Here is a 20,078-nt window from a genome sequence, read left to right as displayed (position 1 = left end):
CAACCTCCTGTTCAATACAGGAATACAAATCATAGGATACAGTGGTGCCTCGCAAGACTATGTTAATTCGTTCTGCGAAAATCGCTGTTAAGCGAAAACATTGTCTTGCGAAACACATTTTCCCATTGAAATGCATTGAAAACCTGATAATCCGTTCCAATGGGAACGGATTGTCATCGTAAAGCGAAAATTGCCATAGGAAAGATCGTTAAGCGAAACGCGGTTCCCAAGCGAAGACAGCCGTCTAACGAAACAGAGACTATTAAAAGACTCGTATTGCGAAGCAAGACCAAGCTGTCAAAACATCGTAAAGTGAAGAACAGGAACCTAAAATTTAACTGTCTTGTGAGGCAAGGTCCCTAACATCGTAAAGCAAAAATTGCCCATAGGAAACATCGTTAAACGAAGTGCAAGATCGCTCCAAAAACCTCATTGTAAAGCGAATTCGTCGTCATGCGAAGCAATCGTCTTGTGAGGCACCACTGTATCTGCCAGGTGGTTGTCTAAGTTTCTCTTGAATGTATCCAGTGTTGAAGCACTCACCACCTCTCAAGGTAACTGGTTCCACTGTTGTACTGCTCTAACAGTTAGGAGTTTTTTTCCTGATATTCAACCTAAATCTGGCTTCCTATAACTTCAGCCCGTTGTTGTATATCCTGCACTCTGAGATGATCCAGAACAGATCCTGCCCCTCTTCTGTATGACAGCCTTTCAAGTATTTGAAAATCTGGATCTAGTCCAGCTTTCTATATGATAGGTTCTGTGTATAGACTGAACACATAAGGGTACTGATTGCACCCTTGTCTGACACCTTTGCCTACAGAAAATCATTTTGTCTCCCCATATTCTGTCCTAATGCTTCTTGTCCACAATACAGGTTATGCATGAGGATAATCAAGTGAAAAAGCACACTCATTTCTTTCAAACACAAAGTACTGAACGTGTAATTGCCCTCTGTGCTGATATGACAGATCAGGGCACAGGCCAACGGAAAGCACAGAAACTGAAGCACTGGAAGCTTTGTTCTGTAAAGGACTGGGGCAAACTGACCTAGTCGCTTACCCACCCCTGGTAGCCCTGCAGCTTTCCTGAGTTATCCAAGCATATGGTTTGTGCAGTATAACAGGCCATTCTAGGGTAGCTTTTCCCCCCAGCAGTGTCTTATGTGATGCTCTGCTTGCAATGTCCCACCTGATCCAGTGAAGTCTTTGTCAGGTACCACGGGTGGCTCTTAAAAGATGACTACTATTTTTGGAATGATATTGCTCAAAACCTTGATTTCTCTATCACTGTGCCACAATTTGCACAAAATGAAGCTTGATAAGTCACTTTTGAGCAGCGGCAGTGTGTTATGCAACCCAGGAGAACTACCGCTGGCTTTACCTTGTTAAAATGTTGTAGCAGTTTCTGTTTCCTGATAGTTCGCTGCAGTTAAGACATTCAAACAACGACAGCAATAACAACTATTGAGCTCAGCTCAGTTTGGGGTTCACCTCATTTCAGTACTCTAGGTAACCTCTTCACTCAGAGCATCCCTATAGCTGGCCATGTCCCACCTTTCGTTTCATAGCTCAGGGTGGCTTACATTTCTGTTCTCCTCCCCTTTTGATCATCACAAAAACCCTGTAAAGTAGGAGGTGTTGGGAAAGGGTGATTGGTAGCAGGACACCCAGTTCCGTGGTATAGTGGGGAAACCTGGATGGCCCAGAACAAGACTCTTTCCAAGATTCTACACCATGCTGAATCTCCACTGATGTGGGCCTGGCAATTTAATGCCATTTGCTTATGAGGATTTGAGACATCACAAATGGAAGGTTGATTTGGAAGGTGCTGCATGGTGAAAATATCAAGAAACATAACAAGCTGATCATATCAAACTCTGTACTCACAAATCATATTTGTAAGGGGTTTTCTTGGGTGTTGGGAGGGAATTAGCACCAAGGAACGTACCCTGTTTTTAAAAATACTAAGGACTGGTAGCAGCAATGGAATCTGCTCACTCTCTTCTTAAGACTTGTTGTGATTCTGCTTTCTGACTCCAACAAAACAGCTCTGCAATAGCATAAGAATAAGAGGGAGCAGATGCCTGCCACCCAGACAGCCTGCCTTTCTTTTCCAAGATAGATGTCATAGAAAGACTGTGGCAAAGGGCAGTTCACAGCCATACTGCCTGTCTTGACTGGAAAACAAGCCTCAGGCAAAATTCATCAACTGGGTAATAAGCAGTGTTGATCCCTTTCCCCTTTGGAGGTCGGTTAGCAGCCTCTCTCTTGTCCTTCCAGCATCAGGTAAAGACATTTCTTTTTAAACAAACTTTTAACAACCACACTGAGCATCAAAAGTAGACTCTCCCCAAAATGGTGGTTACAATTTTTAAATGTTCTTCTAGTGATCAGTTGTTTACATTATCCTATGTTTTTAATTGGTTTTTATTGTGTATTTGCCATTTATTGCCTTTTCACCTTTACTTGTGTTGCAATTATTGTGAGGTACCCTTGAATCCCTTTATGGGAAAAAGGCAACACAGAAACAAAACAAAATGAAATAATAAAATAAAAGCGCTACTGAGCCAATAATTGACATTGTATTGGTCCCCACTCACCAACAACAGCAGAAGGAACAGGTTCTCTGTTCTGGTTCAAATAAATGGGATTCCAAACTAATCGCAGCTCAGAAACGTTCCTTATTCAGAGGCAATTTCAGCATTTTCAGGCAGAAAATGCTAAGAACTATACCCCGTGATGCTCACCCTCCAATGGATAACACAGGTGAAACAGATTTGCTCTCCCCAGGCTGTCTTTAGAAAAGGCAGGAAGGCCTAACATTTGAAAATATGCCTGCAAAATCCATCAAGAAAGCCTTTTTACACACACAAACTCAGCAAGAAGGAGGAACAGTAACCTTTACTTATAATGTGGAAAGGAGGAACAGTGTTGCCATTATGTTATTCACAAAAGGAATGTTGTTATGCTTTTAAACTGGACCCCTCATGGTTAATATTGTTATTTGCGACATGTTACTTCTAAGGTGTGGGTACATAGGAAATGGGTCGAGAGAAAGAGTTTGGTCCACTTGTAGCTTTTGCTCCAGTGGGACAACAAGGAGGAAGTGTGTGTCTGTGTCTGTGTGTGTCTGTGTGCGCGTGCATGCGTGCAGCTGCCCTAAGCCACAGGATAGGCTGTGGTTTGGGCCCTACATGGTAAAGAAATCTGTTCAAATGATATTGCAGACAATCGCAGGGATGGCAAAGGTACCACTACAACCCCACAGAGTCTGCCAGAAATGCCATGGTCCTGACAGCTTTGGATTTTTGTATCGCATGTACAAAAGACAGGGGAAATGGAACTAGTTTAATTGGATAAAACAGGAAACCTTAAGCATGTGCTGAATGAAACAACAGCTCACAGGCAAGTGGTGTATATTTCCCCAGTTTGCACAGAGAATACTTTGGGTCTTCCCTTCCTGAGACCAAGGAAAAGGAGGCAAGAGAGAACCTCTAGGGTGGAGTTGGACTATAATGGCACAACATAGGACCAGCCAGCAGAGGGCAGGCTTCCCCAAGCAAACCCCATGAGTGTTGGCCAGAGGCAAGTTTATCCAACTTTTGTTTAACTTGGTCTTGCTTTATGTTCTTTCATGGAGTTCTGTACATCTGCATAATCTCATGAAATAATTAAAAAAAAAAAACAAGATTGTGAAGTACCTCTGAGACTGGTCCAGTCCACCATACAAATGGCTGCCATAAATAGCTTCTGTGGAGAAGGCAAAGGGGATTTGAGGGCAGATGGGAACAGCAGAGAAAGCTTTTTCAGGCATTAGTTAAAGATAACATCTGGACTGGGAAAATGCTGGGGCTTAAAGAGACAGAACTGTTCTGGAGGAGTTGACAGTCCCAAGAGGAAGAGAAAAGGACACTGGTTCCTTCATTTGGCCTCGCTGCCCTTCCCCCAACTGCTTCCTGAACATAACATGGTTAGGTTAAGATGCTTTCCAGGACTCAGGACACCTCCGTGCACAGATGCCATTCTGTAAGGTGTCAGACCACATCTCCTAAGATGGGCAAGATCTCCAAAAGCCTGAGCAGTAGGGCCAACCCAAGACTTTTTGCTGTCCAAAGTCCAGCATCAATGACACCTCTTCACACATTCACGCAAGTCTAGCAGCATCATACCTCAGATTAGGCCATTTATTTTGGAACCTGAGGCCAAAAATCCCACAAGCTAGTAAAAAATACTGTGATGACAAGAGTGGCTGGTAACGTGCTGCCCTTTTCTGACATCCAATATCTTATCTGAAGTAGCTATAGGTCCAGCAGGGGGGGAAAAAATCAAGACTGTGAAGTTACAGAAATTTCATCTAGTGGTGCAGAGGTTAAACTGCAGTACTGCAGCCAAAACTATGTTCATGATCCAGGTTCAATCCTAGGTTCAATCCCAGACTTGAGGTTTACTCAGCCTTCCATTCTTCCAAGGTCAGGAAATTGAGTACCCAGGTTACTGGGGAGGTGGGAGAACAATGTGTAGCCTGCATAGTTAAATTGTAAACCACCCAGATAATGCTTTAAGCACTGTGGAGCAGTATATAAGTGGCACAATTTACTTTCTTGCTTTGCTTTTTTGTGGCAATTGAGAGATGTTTGCTAAAATTCCACCCTTCTGCACGATTGTTAAGCTGCATGCATCCTGTCTTCTTGTGCATCTGGCTATTTTAGGTGGCTGCCTCAGTCTGCCTAATGGCAGGGCTGGTCCTGTTGTTGTTGTTGTTGTTTAATGCCATGGAATGCTTATAGCCCTCTCCAATTTGGCCTTTCCAAATATTTTGGAATACAAATGCCACTAGCTAGCATGGCCAGTTGTAGGCCATTGTGGCAGTTGTAGGGTGGATTATCTGGGCTCAGTTCGGGCAACACTGGCTTGGTCTAGGGGAATCAATCAGGAAGTTTCACAAAAACATCTCTCTCTCTCTCTCTCTCTCTCTCTCTCTCTCTCTCTCTCTCTCTCTCTCTCACACACACACACACACACACACACACACACACACACACACACACACACACACACACAGAGAGAGAGACAGACAGACAGACAGACAGACAGACAGACACACACACACACACACACACACAAGAGTGGAACAGCAGCAGTTATTCCTGATCAGGTAGAATGCAACTCTGTCTTGTGCCACCTAGTGGCTAACTATATAATTAAACAATCAAAAATAGGTGGATTGTATAATCAAATAATCCACAATACAGTGGTGCCCCGTATAGCGAGGTTAATCCGTTCTGGATTAACCTTCGCTATACGAAAACATCGCTGTGCGGGTAAGGAAAGCCTATTGGAACGCATTAAACTTAGTTTAATGCGTTCCAATAAGCGTCCAAACTTACCCCTCCAGCGATGTTTTCGCGTCCGGCGGCCATTTTGGAGCCGCCGATCAGCTGATCGGCGGCTCCAAAATGGCCGCGGATGACCCGAAATGCCCCCCCGCAGCGTTTTCGCGACCTCCGTAAGCAAGGGGAGGGCGCGAAAACACTGATAGGGGCCATTTCGGGTCATGCGGCGGCCATTTTGGAGCCGCCGATCAGCTGTTCGGCGGCTCCAAAATGGCCGCCGGATGCCCCAATCGTCGCAAAGCGAGTGCTGCGATTGGGGCAGATCCGTATAGCGATCCCTTTTGGGGGATCGCTATACGGATTCTTCGTTAAACGGTGCACTCGTTAAGCGAGGCACCACTGTAGTTGGTTGTTGTGGGTTTTTCAGGCTCTTTGGCCATGTTCTGAAGGTTATTCATCCTAACATTTCACCAGTCTCTGTGGCCGGCAAACAACTCCCAAACAAATTGCACCAGAGCACAGAGTTCCTACCCCAGTCCTCTGAAGATGCTGGCCACAGAGACTGCAAAACATTAAGAAGAACAACCTTCAGAACATGGCCAAAGGGCCCGAAAAACCCAGAACAACCATTAGATCCCGGCCGTGAAAGCCTTCACAAATCCACAGTAGCTCTCAATAGGTCTATTTCACCCAGAAAGTAGATAAATTACAAAAACTGTTCTTGGACCACAGAAATTCTGAATGCTGGTGTAGGGGAGGCAAAGTTACATAGCTAAATTCTTTTCCTTGGAGAAAGCTCCCTCCGTGCATTTCTAATACTGGCACACCAAGGAAAAGACTAGGTTCATTAGCCTTCTTGCTTCCATTGCATTGCTATAAAGAGGGTGTTTTTATTTAGAGGAAACACCAGTTCTATCAGGCCCTGTCTGCAGAATGTATGTGGAACAATCTCAGGACAATTTTGACATCTTATTGGCTGTTGTCTGCTAGATGGAGAGAAAGATTTCCACTTGATCTTTTCTCGGGGATCCTTTGAGCCAACTTGGTGATACACTGTTAACTCACTGTTGCAAAACCCTGGTAATATTTACTGTTCACTTCATTTATCATGCACAGGTAGCCTATTTTTCCCCTGAGAAATTCAAGTGGCTGGACACCACTACCATCTTCTGCAATAGTTAGGGTTGTCGGGTCTCTGAGCAACAGGTAAAGTCTCAGGAAATTGCTACAGCTTTTCCAGGTTTCCAGGTGGGGAGACAAGTCTCTGAGAGAGTAAGACTGGAAAAGGAGATGGGTTTTTGTGTGAGACAGCTTTGAAGCCTGAGCACTCATCGCCACCTATTCCCAGCTGTGCCAGTTGGGCCAAAGTGCATAAATCCACAAGCTTTCTCCTAATTGATAAATTGAAGATCCACAAGTCACCAGGCCGAGATGGCATCCACCCAAGGGTTATTAAGGAACTGAGAAATGAAGTTGCTGATCTCTTAACTAAAATATGCAACTTGTCCATTAAAACGGACACAGTGCCAGAGGACTGGAGGATAGCACAATTCATGCCAATCTTTAAAAAGAGAAGGAGAGGGGACCCGGGAAACTACAGGCCGGTTAGCCTAACGTCTGTTCCATGGTAGATGGTGGAAAGCCTAATCCAAGATAAAATCTTAAAAAACACATAGAAGAACAAGTCTTGCTGAGGGAAAATCAGCATGGCTTCTGTAAGGGGAAGTCTTGTGTCACAAACCTTTTAGAATTCTTTGAAAAGGTCAGCAGGTATGTGGATGCGGACGAACCAGTGGATATTGTCTGTCTGGATTTTCAGAAGGTTTTTTGACACGGACCCTCACCAAAGGCTGCTGAGAAAACTCCACAGTCAAGGGATAAGAGGGCAGGTCCTCTTATGGACTGAGAATTGGTTGGGAACCAGGAAACAGAGAGTAGGTGTCAATGGGCAATTTTCACAATGGAGAGAGGTGAAGATCCATGTGCCCTAGGGATCTGTCCTGGAACTGGTGCTTTTCAATCTGTTCATCAATGATCTGGAGACACAAAACTTTTCTGGGTGGTGAAGACCAGAAGGGATTGTGAAGAGCTCCAGAAGGATCTCTCCAAACTGGGAGAATGGGCAGCAAAATGGCAAATGTGTTTCAATATAGGTAAAAGGTAAAGGTAAAGGTTCCCCTTGACAATTTTTGTCCAGTCGTGTTCGACTCTAGGGGGCGGTGCTCATCCCCGTTTCCAAGCCATAGAGCCAGCGTTTTGTCCGAAGACAATCTTCTGTGGTCACATGGCCAGCGCGACTTAGACACGGAACGCTGTTACCTTCCCACCGAGGTGGTCCCTATTAATGTACTCGCATTTGCATGCTTTCGAACTGCTAGGTCGGCGGGAGCTGGGACAAGCGACGGGCACTCACTCCGTCACGTGGATTCAATCTTACGACTGCTTGGTCTTCTGACCCTGCAGCACAGGCTTCTGCGGTTTAGCCTGCAGCACCACCAATATAAGAAAACGTAAAGTAATGCATATTGGGGCAAAAAATAAAAACGTTAATGGGTTCTTAACCGCATCAGGAAAGAGTTCTTGGTGTGCTGGTGGACAGCTTGATGAAAGTGTCAACCCAGTGTGTGGCATCAGTGAAGAAGGCCAATTTCATGCTAGGTATCATTAAAAAGGGGACTGAAAATAAGACAGTCAGCATTATAATGCATCTGGAGTATTGCATACAGTTCTCTTTGCCACACCTCAAAAAAGACATAGTGTAACTGGAAAACATGCAGAAGAAAGTGATTAAAATGATGACTGGGCTGGGGCACCTCCATTATGAGGAAAGGCTACAATGTTTGGGGCTCTTCAGTCTAGAGAAAAGGCACCTGAGGCATGACATGACTGAGATATATAAAATTATGCAGGGGGATGGCTAAAGTGAATAGAGGGAAGCTCTTTTCCCTCTCATGCAATACCAGAAACAGGGGACATCCACTCAAATTGATTGTTGGGAGAGTGAGAACAGACAAAAGAAAATATTTCTTGACCCAGCGTGTTGTTAGTCTGTGGAACTCCTTGCTACAGGATGTGGTGATAACATCTGGCCTGGATGCCTTTAAAAGGGGATTGGACAGATTTCTGGAGTAAAGTCCATCACAGGTTACAAGCAATGATGGGGATGTATAATCTCCAGGCTTAGAAGGAAGGTACCTCAAAATGCCAGATGGAGGGGAGGGGTATCAGGAGACAGGTATGTAGTGTTCTCTTGTGCTCCCAGAGGGATCTGGTGGGGCCATTGTGAGCTACAAGACTAGATGGGCCCTTGACCTGATCCAGCAGGGCTCTTCTTATGTTCTCTTACATTACAATTGCCCCTCTTACATAACAAATGTGCTCCTCCTGGTCTCAGGTTTGTCTCCTGATATCTCGAAGAATTGGTGTCTAGCCTTTGTGAGTTAGGTTAGGCTTGTTGATAGTATCTGATCCACTGTCATCCTATACTGACTGGGTGAATCTGAACACAGTTCTCCCTAGCTTTCCTTAGTTTCAAGCCTCCACTGCATTGCCTGAACATGATTCACTTAGAAAGAATGGGAGATGAATAAGTCTTGCTTTTTTGCGCCAGAAGCACAGTGAATGAAATGTGTCCAGTTACTGTTTATCTGCCTAATTTACCTTTGAAAACACTCTTCATTTATCATTACCACAACATTTGTGTTTGCTAATGTCCCATTTTGCCCTGAAATAATCTTCAAAAGTCTTTCTTTATTAGTATTAAATTGTGCAACACTCTGATAGGAAGGAAGAAAGAAAGACCTTTGAAGATTATTTTCAGGACAAAATGGGACATTAGGAAACACAAATGTTGTGGTAATGATAAATGAAGAGTGTTTCCATTCAATTTGCCTGTGGGAAAGTTTCTTTTTTAATAAAAATATGCAATGGTGGAGGGGAAGAGGGTTCTATGAAAACCAGAGATGATCTACAAAGAGAAATATCGTATCAAACATTACTCAGTGTCTCTTTGTGTTAAAATTTTGATGCAAAGAAATAGTGACAAGACATTTTGAACGTTCCTCTTCAAAACAAATAATTTTTATTATTTTGTTTTTGTTTGTTTCACCTGCCTTTCCTTCAATGAACTCTATTTTATCCTCACAGCGAGGTGTCGTAAGTTAAGCCCTGATGAGCCCAAGTGAAGAGCCCCAAATCTTCATGGCTGCATGAGGATTTCTGCTTTGTCTTCCTTGGTCTTACTCTGACATCCTAACCACTACACAACACTGGTTGTCCTAAGTGAATAATGCATATATATATATTATTTCTCCCATGTCTTTATCCCTTCCTTTCTTCTTCCTTCTCTTTCTGCAGACTCTCCATACAACTTCTCTTCTCAGATTGGGCTGGTCAGAATGGCTAACTTCACCAGTGACAACTTCTCCAAGGAGAGCACGGCCAAGTATAAGACTGTGGAGATGGTGTTCATAGGCACAGTGACGGGTTCATTGAGCCTTGTCACTGTGGTTGGGAATATCTTGGTCATGCTGTCCATCAAGGTGAACCGCCAGCTCCAGACTGTCAACAACTACTTCCTTTTCAGCTTGGCCTGTGCTGACCTGATAATAGGAGTTTTCTCCATGAACCTTTACACAGTCTACATTATCAAGGGCTATTGGCCACTTGGGGCTGTGGTCTGTGACCTTTGGCTGGCTCTGGACTATGTGGTGAGTAATGCCTCTGTCATGAACTTGCTTATTATCAGTTTTGATCGCTACTTCTGTGTCACCAAGCCACTGACCTACCCAGCTAGGAGGACAACCAAAATGGCAGGGTTGATGATTGCCGTGGCTTGGATATTGTCCTTTATCCTCTGGGCACCTGCCATCTTGTTTTGGCAGTTCATTGTTGGGGAGAGGACCGTTTCGGAAGGGCAGTGCTACATCCAGTTCCTCTCCAATCCAGCGGTGACTTTTGGCACAGCCATTGCAGCCTTCTACCTCCCAGTAGTCATCATGACCGTGCTGTACATCCACATTTCGCTGGCCAGCCGGAGCCGTGTGAGGAGGCACAAGCCCGAAAGCAAGAAAGAGAAGAGGCCTAAGCCTCTCAGTTTTTTGAAAAGCCCCTTAGTCAAGCAGAACAACAACAACTCTCCTAAAAAAGTAGCGGAGGTGAAAGAGGAGGCAAAAAATGGGAAGTTAGAAGAGCAACCCCTGCAACCATCGGAGACTACGGGCCATCAAGAGGAGAAAGAAACCTCCAATGAATCCAGCACAGTCAGCATCACCCAGACCAATAAAGAGAAGCAGATGTTGGACGTTGTGCCAGCAGATCAAGGGCAAAGCCCAGCCCTCCCACGCATGAACCCTTCCTCAAAGTGGTCCAAAATTAAGATCGTCACTAAGCAAACCGGCACTGAATGTGTCACTGCCATTGAAATTGTTGCAGACAAAGAAGCCAGCTCTACTCCGATCACCTTGTCAAACAGCCGTCCAGCTAACGTTGCCAGGAAGTTTGCCAGCATTGCTAGGAGTCAGGTCCGAAAGAAGCGCCAAATGGCAGCCCGGGAGAAGAAGGTCACCCGGACCATTTTTGCCATCTTGCTTGCCTTCATTGTGACCTGGACACCTTATAATGTGATGGTCCTCATCAATACCTTCTGCGACTACTGTGTCCCTGACACGGTGTGGTCCATTGGGTACTGGCTGTGCTATGTCAACAGTACCATCAACCCTGCTTGTTATGCCCTTTGCAATGCTACTTTCAAGAAAACCTTTAAGCATCTTCTTATGTGTCAGTACAGGAATATTGGCACTGCAAGATAATTTGGAATCTAGAGACTGCTTGGCAGAGCTGTTGTGGAGACTTCTTCTATTCTCACATCAGACAATTGTACTGTTCTAGCTATACCATTTGATTTCAGTCAGAACCTTTCAACAAATGCAGAATTAAAAACAAAGACACACAACACCTATCCGTATTCTTATGCGCTGCTAAACATGAAGCAACTCTTTCACCTATTTGACCCCTGACTGTGCTTCTCCAAAAGACAAAGGAGGAGGAAATCAGGGATTAGATGCTGCAGAAAAGTCTCACTATTTAACTGGACAGGGGTAGTGGATCCCACCCCCTGCCTCCTTCCTCCAGAAATACTGATTGGACTGTCGTGGTCCTTTGATGTCTCTGGATAAAGAGAGCCCCTTGTTGGTGGGCATGCCAGTGCATGGGATGGTATAAGGAAATGGGCTGTGCCAACATGTGCCTCCATCCCTTGGATGCCATGAAGTCTTGGCACTTGTGTGTGGCTGAGAGTGTGTGTGAGAGTGACTAGGAAGTGGCAGAATTCATGCTAAGTAATTTCATCAACAACGGAAGGGGGAAAACAGAGACTGTCTCGTTACAGGTCACCAAGCTGGCTCTTCTTCCTGGTTGTTGGGCATGCTCAGAAGAGGTGGCAGAACGACTGCTTACTGCCATAAATTTTTAGCACTTTGGCCAAATAAGTTTCCAGTGTCCTTCTGGATTCAAGGGACTTGTTCCCCTCAGGGAATACTCCTACCACTTAACCAGCTTGCCTGATTAAGAGGCTTTCTAAAGAATTGACAACATGTCTCGGCACCTCTTCAGCTCCCTGTAGCAGGCAGATGCGTCAGGCAGATGGCTGGACGGAGAGACTTGTTTCTGTGTGGATAAAAACAATGACACCTGAAGTCATACTGAAAAATAAGGCCCAGATACACACAAACCACTGCAACCTTTCTGTACCACAACTTCTTTGACCACATGCCGAGGGAATGCTTCTGTGAAGATACTTGTGCCAGCATTAAGGCTGGCAGTCCTCAAGGCCGCAGAGTCTGAGGAGAAGATTCACGGAGCATCTGCAGTGGGAGAAGATTCCTGCACTGGGGAGTCTTTCCATGGATGTGTGGAGTCTTTGATGTATCCAGAGCCCTCCTCCTCCACGCCCTTGGCTTCTGTTACCTTTTTTTTTTTTTTAAGAGATATTTCCTGCACAATGTTTCCTTCTTATTCCAACGGGTCACCTGAGGGACATTTTCTTGAGTGACTCAGTTTGTGATTCTGATAAGAGGATCCTATGGGCAGGTGCTAGAGGAGGAAAACAGGCACTCCCTCTCCCCTATCCCCTTTCCCTTCTGCTCCAAGTGCCTGAGGGCATACTGAGAAGATAGTCCTTGAGCTTTGTAAATGGACATATTACATCCTTTCTAGCCAGTGTTGTCATGGAGTCCTCAGCATGTGGGCTTCGGTGTAAGTGTACAACCTAAATCCCAGAATATTCATGTTTCGTCTTCAATGCCATCAAGCTTCTCCAGATTTCATAAGCGCGTCAGAACCCTGAGGGCAGAAATCCACGGCCTGACCTAGACTGGGCTGGTGCCAGATGACTGGATGGAAGTCTCCATATCATGGTGAAGGGCTCTCAGCTGGAGAGATGCCATTGTATTTGGCTGCTGCTTCATTCTGCTGGGGAGGCAGCCGCCACCTTGCCACTGCCTTTAGAATAATTTGCATAATAGTTCCCAAAATGCCTTGCAGGTTTTTTTTTTTAAATTGTTACAGCTACAATGAGACCCATGTAAACGAATAAAGTAATTGTACTACGTATGTCAGATCTTTTGGTCAGTTCTTGTCAAGAGCCAAATTCCAGACATTAATCCCTTGAGGTAACCACATGCAGGCATTTGATGCATTTTAGGTGGTTAAACAGAACAGCATGCAAAATCTAGAGCGGATTAGTCTGCTGTTGTCATCATTTAGGAGATTTTTAAATAATTGCTAGGATCACAGGATGGATCCTTTGTAATCTCTGCTCTACTGATCATGGGCTATAGAGTTGAGATGGGGAACTTGTAGGTGTTGCTGAACTACACTTCCCAGCATGCTTCATAACATGGCTATGCTGGCTAGAAAAGGAGCTGAAGTGTGGGAACTTCTGCAGGGTCACATTTTCCCCATCCCTACACTGTACAGGTATACAGTGTGTCAAGCAAGCTTATGGAAAGTAAGACAAGGAAAAATTATGGGAACTGAGGTAAGGAAAAACTGTTAGCCAGAACAGCGGATGGGCGTGGTTGGCCAGGCGGTTAAAGATAATGCAAGCATGTGCCATGCTTGATTCAAGGCATGTACATGCATTTTGCTGCAAATGCTCCCTGCACCTTGAAATGCCCTCAGAATAGATAATGTGTGATAAATTGGAAAGGAGAAGCCTCGCATCACTAGGTGATCCTCCATTCCTCTTTTCCCGCATTTGCTTTCCAAATCAAAACATGTACATGTGGGGCCTCACAATTTTGAAAAAAGCCCAGAGGAAGAAGAATCACTTCCCCCAGTGCTGAAAGACCAGAGAGAGGGAGTTGCAGGCAAATCTCTCAAGCAAGGTTGTTTCACAGCTGAGGAGCCCCTGCCGAGAGGGCCCTTGTTTCAGGTAGCTACCGACCTCACCCAAGGAAGCACTTGAAGATTATCCTAAGATCCAGGTAGATGCAGAAAGGAGAAGGAGGGGTGCTTTTCAAGTAATTTGGTTCAAGCTGTATAAAGCTTTAAAGATTAAAACCAGCCCTTCAAATTACTAACCCTCTGTCTAGGAGGCGATACAGTTCAAGCCTAAACTGATCAAGCCACCCATCAGTTCCAGTTAGTAACACAGCACTTAATAGTCCAAAGGGGAGATACAAAACATCACCGTAGTCTGATTACCAGAAACATGGGCAGCTGTGGCAGGGCCCTCTCTATCCAGGGAAGGATGTTGATGTATTTTATTACTGTAGATGAAATCAATGAAAGTTGCTGGAGTTCACCTGAACCTCTAAATGACAAAGCTGAGTCAATAAGAATCTTCCCCCAACTCCCTCAAACTCGGAACCAGAATCCTTAGGGATTCATCTGAGTGGGTGAACTGCTAAACAACAACCCCTCCATTGGTATCATCAGTTTCTTTGCAACACTTCAGTCTACTACCACACTCACAATACTGGGTCTGCATTTTGCTAGTTCCTATTAGGCATCTTCAAGACAAATGAAACACATGCAGAATAGGCCAAGAAAGAATCATTAGCAGCAGATAGAAGCATGGTGATAGAAGCTAATAGAAGGGGGTGCATCACCCCAAAATTTCAAGGTTAGGTATCTCCCTGCTTGGACCATGAGGTGTTATGGATAGATGTCTTGCAATCCAGGAGCCCTACTTAGTCAATAAAGTGGGAGCATTGGTATTAGGTGCAGCACATCCTAAGATTATCACTAGAACAGCAAAGGGAAATGTGTGGCCCTCCAGATGTTGACACACTGTAACTCCCATCAGATAAGTCAGTCTTTGCTACCGTAGCCAATGCTGAATGGTGAGAATGATAGTTCAGCAATATATCAAGGGCTAAATGTTCCCCATCTCTGCATAAAAAGGTTTTCTGGCTCGGACTAAAGGCCTGTCTTAGGTTCATGCTTTCATGTTGCTTTGGTAAATTACAAGTATTTTCATGTTCCTTTATTTTAAACCAAATAGTTCCCAGACTTGTGACCCCAGGTGTTCCATGACTACTGATTTCCACTCATCCTTGCTAGTATCCATTGCCCTCAGGAGTTGTATTCAAGAACATGTAGGGATTTTTTTTTGAGAACCTCTGTTGAAAATTATTTTCACACTATGTTTAAACTTACAGAGTGGGATAGGAATATTTTGTTTCATGCAGCCTGCTGTTCTTGTAGCAGTCACTTGGCCACTTGAGGGGATTCAGTCACCCTCTCCTGCTCATGTCCCCCCAGCTGCTGAGATGGAAGGTAATAAGCATCTGCCACCACTGGTAGCCATTGATAGTCTAATCCTCTTTTCAAAGCTTTCCAAGCTGGTGGCAGCTGCTACATTTTTTAAATGGGTTGAATTCTGTAGCTTATGTGTTGTGTGAAGAAAATTCCCTTGTGTTTGTCCTGAAATGAGTGCAGGAATACAGTGCACTGATGAAAAAAGGGATGCTGAAAACAAGTAATAAAAGGGGGGAATCTTTGCTACTGTTTTTACTCTGGGGGAAAATGGTATATTTACATGGTCCAGAGTCAAAGGTTGGAAAAGTTTTTAAAAATGGATTACAGAATCCCTCAGCTAGGACAGCTAATGATTATGCTAGCTGTGGGGTTCTGGGAATCCCACAGAATGGAGACCCCCCCTTCCGCTTCCATGATTCATTGCCCCAGGAGCAAGGTGCTTGTTGACACTTGGGGCCCTTCACCTTCCAGAAGAATATCCCCTGCCGTTCCAGAGAAGCCACCCAGAGCAATTGCCCAGGAGAGCTGGTGATGGCCTGGCAAGTTGTTTGTCCTGCCCTTTTGTCTACTTCCAGTCCTGCTGCAGCATGTCTAGCCCTGCCTCACTAAGTCTGGTAGCAATTAGGCAGCATTAACTGAGGAATTCCAGGGAGCTGGGGAGCCTGGGGCTAGGATTTTGTTCCTTCTAGGGAAGAGGTGCACAGAGAGGAAGAGGAGGGATGGGCGGACATTCAAGCAACTGTCCTTGCATGAACAGAAAGATCCGGGGGGGGGGGGGAGGTGAGCGTAGCTAAGAGGTAAAGTTATTTTTTTGGATTATGACTCTCAGAATTTTGTAACAAATGCTCCCCCAAAACAAATTTTCCAAAAGGCCAACACTCCTAGGTACATAGAGCCAGCTTGGATAACTTGTACAGAATTGTCAGCTAAACTCAACACCGAGGGTGAGGACGCGTTGAATTTGGGGAGAAAATCTAGGCTGGGCCTGGAACTCCCCAAAGGTTGCAAACAAGATAGGCTCTTTGGGTTGTTTACATCTCTTCTTCAGGCATAGCTGTTATAAAAATCCCACTCCAGAGAAAGGTTTTTTCGGAGAGTTCTGTCTCATTCAACCACTATGTCTAATTATGATTATTGGTTTAGCTTTTTAATGGACTTTTTAACCCAGTGGGGCAACTAAATGTAATGTTCCTCTTTACAAATAAGCTTCCTGTCTGGAGTGGGGTGGGGGTGGGACACTGTAAACTGATATCTAGACACATTTCTTTTGTGCTGGAATGACAATCTTCACTCTAGTTTAGCAATGGCTTTCAAGAAGGGAGCGAAAACATCTTGCCACATTTGGTAGGGGGCAGGAAGTTCTTTGTGCTGGAGGACTTGAAAAGCCCCCTCTTTTGTATCTTTTTAGTGATTCAACAAATTTATAGCTCACCCTGGACTTTTCTTGCTATGCATGGATTATATGGCTATTTTTTGCCTCTTCTTTAATGTGGAGCTTCCCAGCTCATGGCACTTGGCCTTTGGGGACATGATATCCCCCATGAAGGCAAAGATGCAAGGGCGTAAGAGAAGTCAGGTGAAAGTGGGCTGACCTTCACTTATCCTCAGAAAGGATGGACTACAATGACAGTAGAAGAAAGACTACAATGACACTAAAAGAAAGGCAAAAGGGTTGCTCTTCAGATTAGCCCACTCACATTGAATGCAGAGGAAAGAAGAGCATATTTTAATAGGACATGTGCAAAACATTTGTTTTTTAACTTTTTGTACCTGTTAAGTACCTTTTGACTTTCAACAAGCCTTGCAGGTCATTTGAAGTATGTGGGATGTTCAAGGAGTGGTTTACCACTGCTACCCCACCACAAGTGACTTTCCATGGCCAAGCAGGGATTTGAATCCAGTTCCTCTGAGTTCTAGTCTAACATTCTGTCCACCTATATGCTGGATACAGGAGATATCCCAAAAGATGATGTTGGGAGCAAGGCTGGTCTGAAACGTTTCACTGACAAGGAATAACAAAATGCCTCTCCTACTCATTCCATATTCAAAAACTGAGCAGACTAGCAAAGGAATCTTATTGCAAATACTGGAAACAAGGCATTGTCTAAAATGTAGCTGAAGGAAGCAGGCGGTATCAAGGCATTTAAAGGAGGGTGTGTGATACCCAATTTTGTCCTTCCCTCGCACCCTGCTGCTTGCTATCTTAGCATCTGCCAGTTGAAGTGCCTGCGTCACACTACCCAACAGGAGGGCCAGGCTGGCTGGGAGAAAGTACCAGGCATTTCAAACGGCCTAGTTTTTCTTCAGAACATTTGATACTCAGCCTGAAATCAGAAGTACATTTAAATGGGAGGAAGCCCATTTAAGCTTCATGGAGCAGTGGTTAAACTGCCATACTGCAGTCAAGACTCCACTCATGGCCTGAGGTGGAAATATGTCTTACTGGTTATTTACATATTTACAAGTGCAACTACTTCCGACAGGCTCAAGTAGTTGGCTCAAAGTTGACTCAGTTTTCCATCCTTCCGAGGTCAGCAAATTGAGTACCTAGCTTGCTGGTGGCTGGGGGTGGGGCGGGCAATGTGTAGCCTACGTAATAAAACTGTAAAGCACCCAGAGAGTCCGTTAAGTGCTATGGGGCAGTATATAAGCAACACATTTTGCTCTAACACTAGGATTCCAGGTCAGCCCAAGTCATTTTGCTGGCTGAAGCAGAATCACACGTTTAAACCGATTTTTACTTGCCAGGATGCACAGTATTCTGCGCCAACCAAGTTATTCTGACACTAACATGTGCTGCATCATCCTGGCAGCAGAAAATCAGTAATACTAAATTAAAATTGACCTTTTCGCTATCCTCTCACAATACCCAATACAAACCATCGGAGACAAGGGCCTCATTTAGCATCAGCTTTCTCCAGTCTGCTGCCTTCTAGATGTATTGGTAATCAACAATACTGGCTGGGAATGATGGGAGTTGTTGTCCAATGCCTTTGGAGAGTGGCAGGCTGGGGGAGCCTGTTTATTGGACTATAAATCTAATCACATAAAGAATCAGAGTAAACTGGATCTAAATGAAGGCAAATATGCTTTGGGGTCCCTTTCTGCTCTCACATGAACCAATATTGATGTTATGTCAGCGATTTCCAAAAAAATGGGAATAGATGTTCTCTTAATAATATTCTGCTTCCCAACTGAAATTTTATATTTTGCACTTAAACAGCAGGAGAAAGCAATGCAGGAGGCATTGTTCTCTTTTCCTAACATACAAAGTTCAATTTTACTTAAATGCTTTAAAGGTTCTCTTTATGTAATTGCATTTGTATCCTTGGGCTTCTGTGGGAGGAAAAAAAAATCCAGAACATTTTTTTCCTTAATGGAAACCATTTTAGAGAGAAAGCTGCAAAAGCTTCATTAAGCACCTGCCAACTCACTACTTGAGTGACGGCGGCAATGTGAAAATATCCCAGGTCAGAAATGGACTGAAGGAATCCTAGGAGCAGCTGGCAACATAGTGGTTATATTTTCACCACTAATTTCCTTAAGCTTTTGTGGTGGAGGATCCAAATTCTGCTACATGATGAAGCACTAATACAGCTAACTGAAAGCTCTTGGGAGCAACACAACACTAAAAGCTGGTTCCAATGTTGCAGTCTTTGCTGAACAAAGTAGAAAGGATAGGCAAGGAAGTTATACAGGAGACAAGTAAGGTAAAGGTAAAGGTTCCCCTTGACAATTTTTGTCCAGTCGTGTTCGACTCTAGGGGGCGGTGCTCATCCCCGTTTCCAAGCCATAGAGCCAGCGTTTTGTCCGAAGACAATCTTCTGTGGTCACATGGCCAACGCGACTTAGACACGGAATGCTGTTACCTTCCCACCGAGGTGGTCCCTATTTATCTACTTGCATTTGCATGCTTTCGAACCGCTAAGTTGGCGGGAGCTGGGACATGCGACGGGCGCTCACTCCATTGCGTGGATTCAATCTTACGACTGCTTGGTCTTCTGACCCTGCAGCACAGGCTTCTGCGGTTTAGCCCGCAGCACCACCAAGTACCATATAGCAAAGGGGTACTGTAGCCTGAAGAGTATTCTAGCTAGTATTTGTTGTGATGGTTATTATTTTACAAGCAGTATTTTGCCCTTGAAGAGTTTATAATTGAGCAAGAGCCTCTGAAATAAATTTTAAATGCTCTTTCTTAAATATTTGCAAAATTATTTAAAGTTGGGTGTTGCACTATTGGACTTAAGACACCATGGGCAACATCTTACTGGTTATTTACATATTTACAAGTGCGATAGCATACATTGCAGAGACAAATTGCAGCTAGTTAATGGTATTCCATGTAGTGTGCCACGTCTTGCAGTTGATTACAAGAAATACAACTGGTGACTTCTTAACCAGCAGCAATTCGCCCCTGCATAAACTGGCATAAACAACCTATAGAATTCTGACATATAAATGTTTGCAGGGAAGGGGGAGACAGCAAAGTAGCAACTTGCTTGGGTCCCTCTTACTTAACATCAAATAGACAATTTTCTCAGTTTCTTTTCCAAGGGCAGAGAGAAGTTGATATGCTGAGCAATTTATTAGCATTTGGCTCTCAAAAAGTAGAGAGGTAGGTTCTTTGGTGAGATTCGCCTTTAGCTTGGCTATCAGCATCTACATCTCAAAGATGGGCAACTTTTGAACCTCCCGATAGTATTGAAGATAACCTCCATCATCCATGACCACTCACTACCCTGGCCAGATCTAACAGGACTTACGATCTACAATGTGGAGGGACACAAATTGCTGTGAGGTGCTGCACCCCGAGATACAAAGCCCTCAGAGAACTGCTATGCGACACACTTTCCTTGACACTTCTTTTGGGTCTGGCAAGCTGACAGGTATCTGGAACTTGATGCCATTTCATTCTAGTTCCTTTCTGGCAAACAACCCCTGTATTTAGTCTCACCTTGCCTGAAGGAGTTGCTTTTAA

General features: G+C 44.4%; 1 protein-coding gene and 1 long non-coding RNA gene across 2 annotated transcripts in view; one reads left to right on the top strand and one right to left on the bottom strand.

Annotated features, from left to right (window-relative positions):
- Positions 1-12,946, top strand: part of CHRM4 (cholinergic receptor muscarinic 4) — a 62,159-nt gene extending 49,213 nt beyond the window's left edge. Inside the window, exon 2 of the mRNA XM_020798829.3 lies at positions 9,692-12,946. Coding sequence (XP_020654488.1) covers positions 9,692-11,145 — 1,454 coding nt within the window. The 3' untranslated portion in view covers positions 11,146-12,946. The remainder of the gene's footprint in view (positions 1-9,691) is intronic.
- Positions 12,947-19,666: 6,720 nt separating this feature from the next.
- LOC144587974 (uncharacterized) lies at positions 19,667-19,986 on the bottom strand. The gene is made up of 2 exons (XR_013543243.1): positions 19,855-19,986; positions 19,667-19,812 (listed from the first exon to the last, which is right to left on the bottom strand). It is a non-coding gene; the product is annotated as an uncharacterized LOC144587974 (long non-coding RNA).
- Between the last annotated feature and the right edge of the window lie 92 nt (positions 19,987-20,078).

Source organism: Pogona vitticeps, chromosome 1, assembly GCF_051106095.1.
Source record: "Pogona vitticeps strain Pit_001003342236 chromosome 1, PviZW2.1, whole genome shotgun sequence".
Lineage (NCBI taxonomy): Eukaryota > Metazoa > Chordata > Lepidosauria > Squamata > Agamidae > Pogona > Pogona vitticeps.
This window is presented reverse-complemented; position numbering and strand designations above follow the sequence as displayed.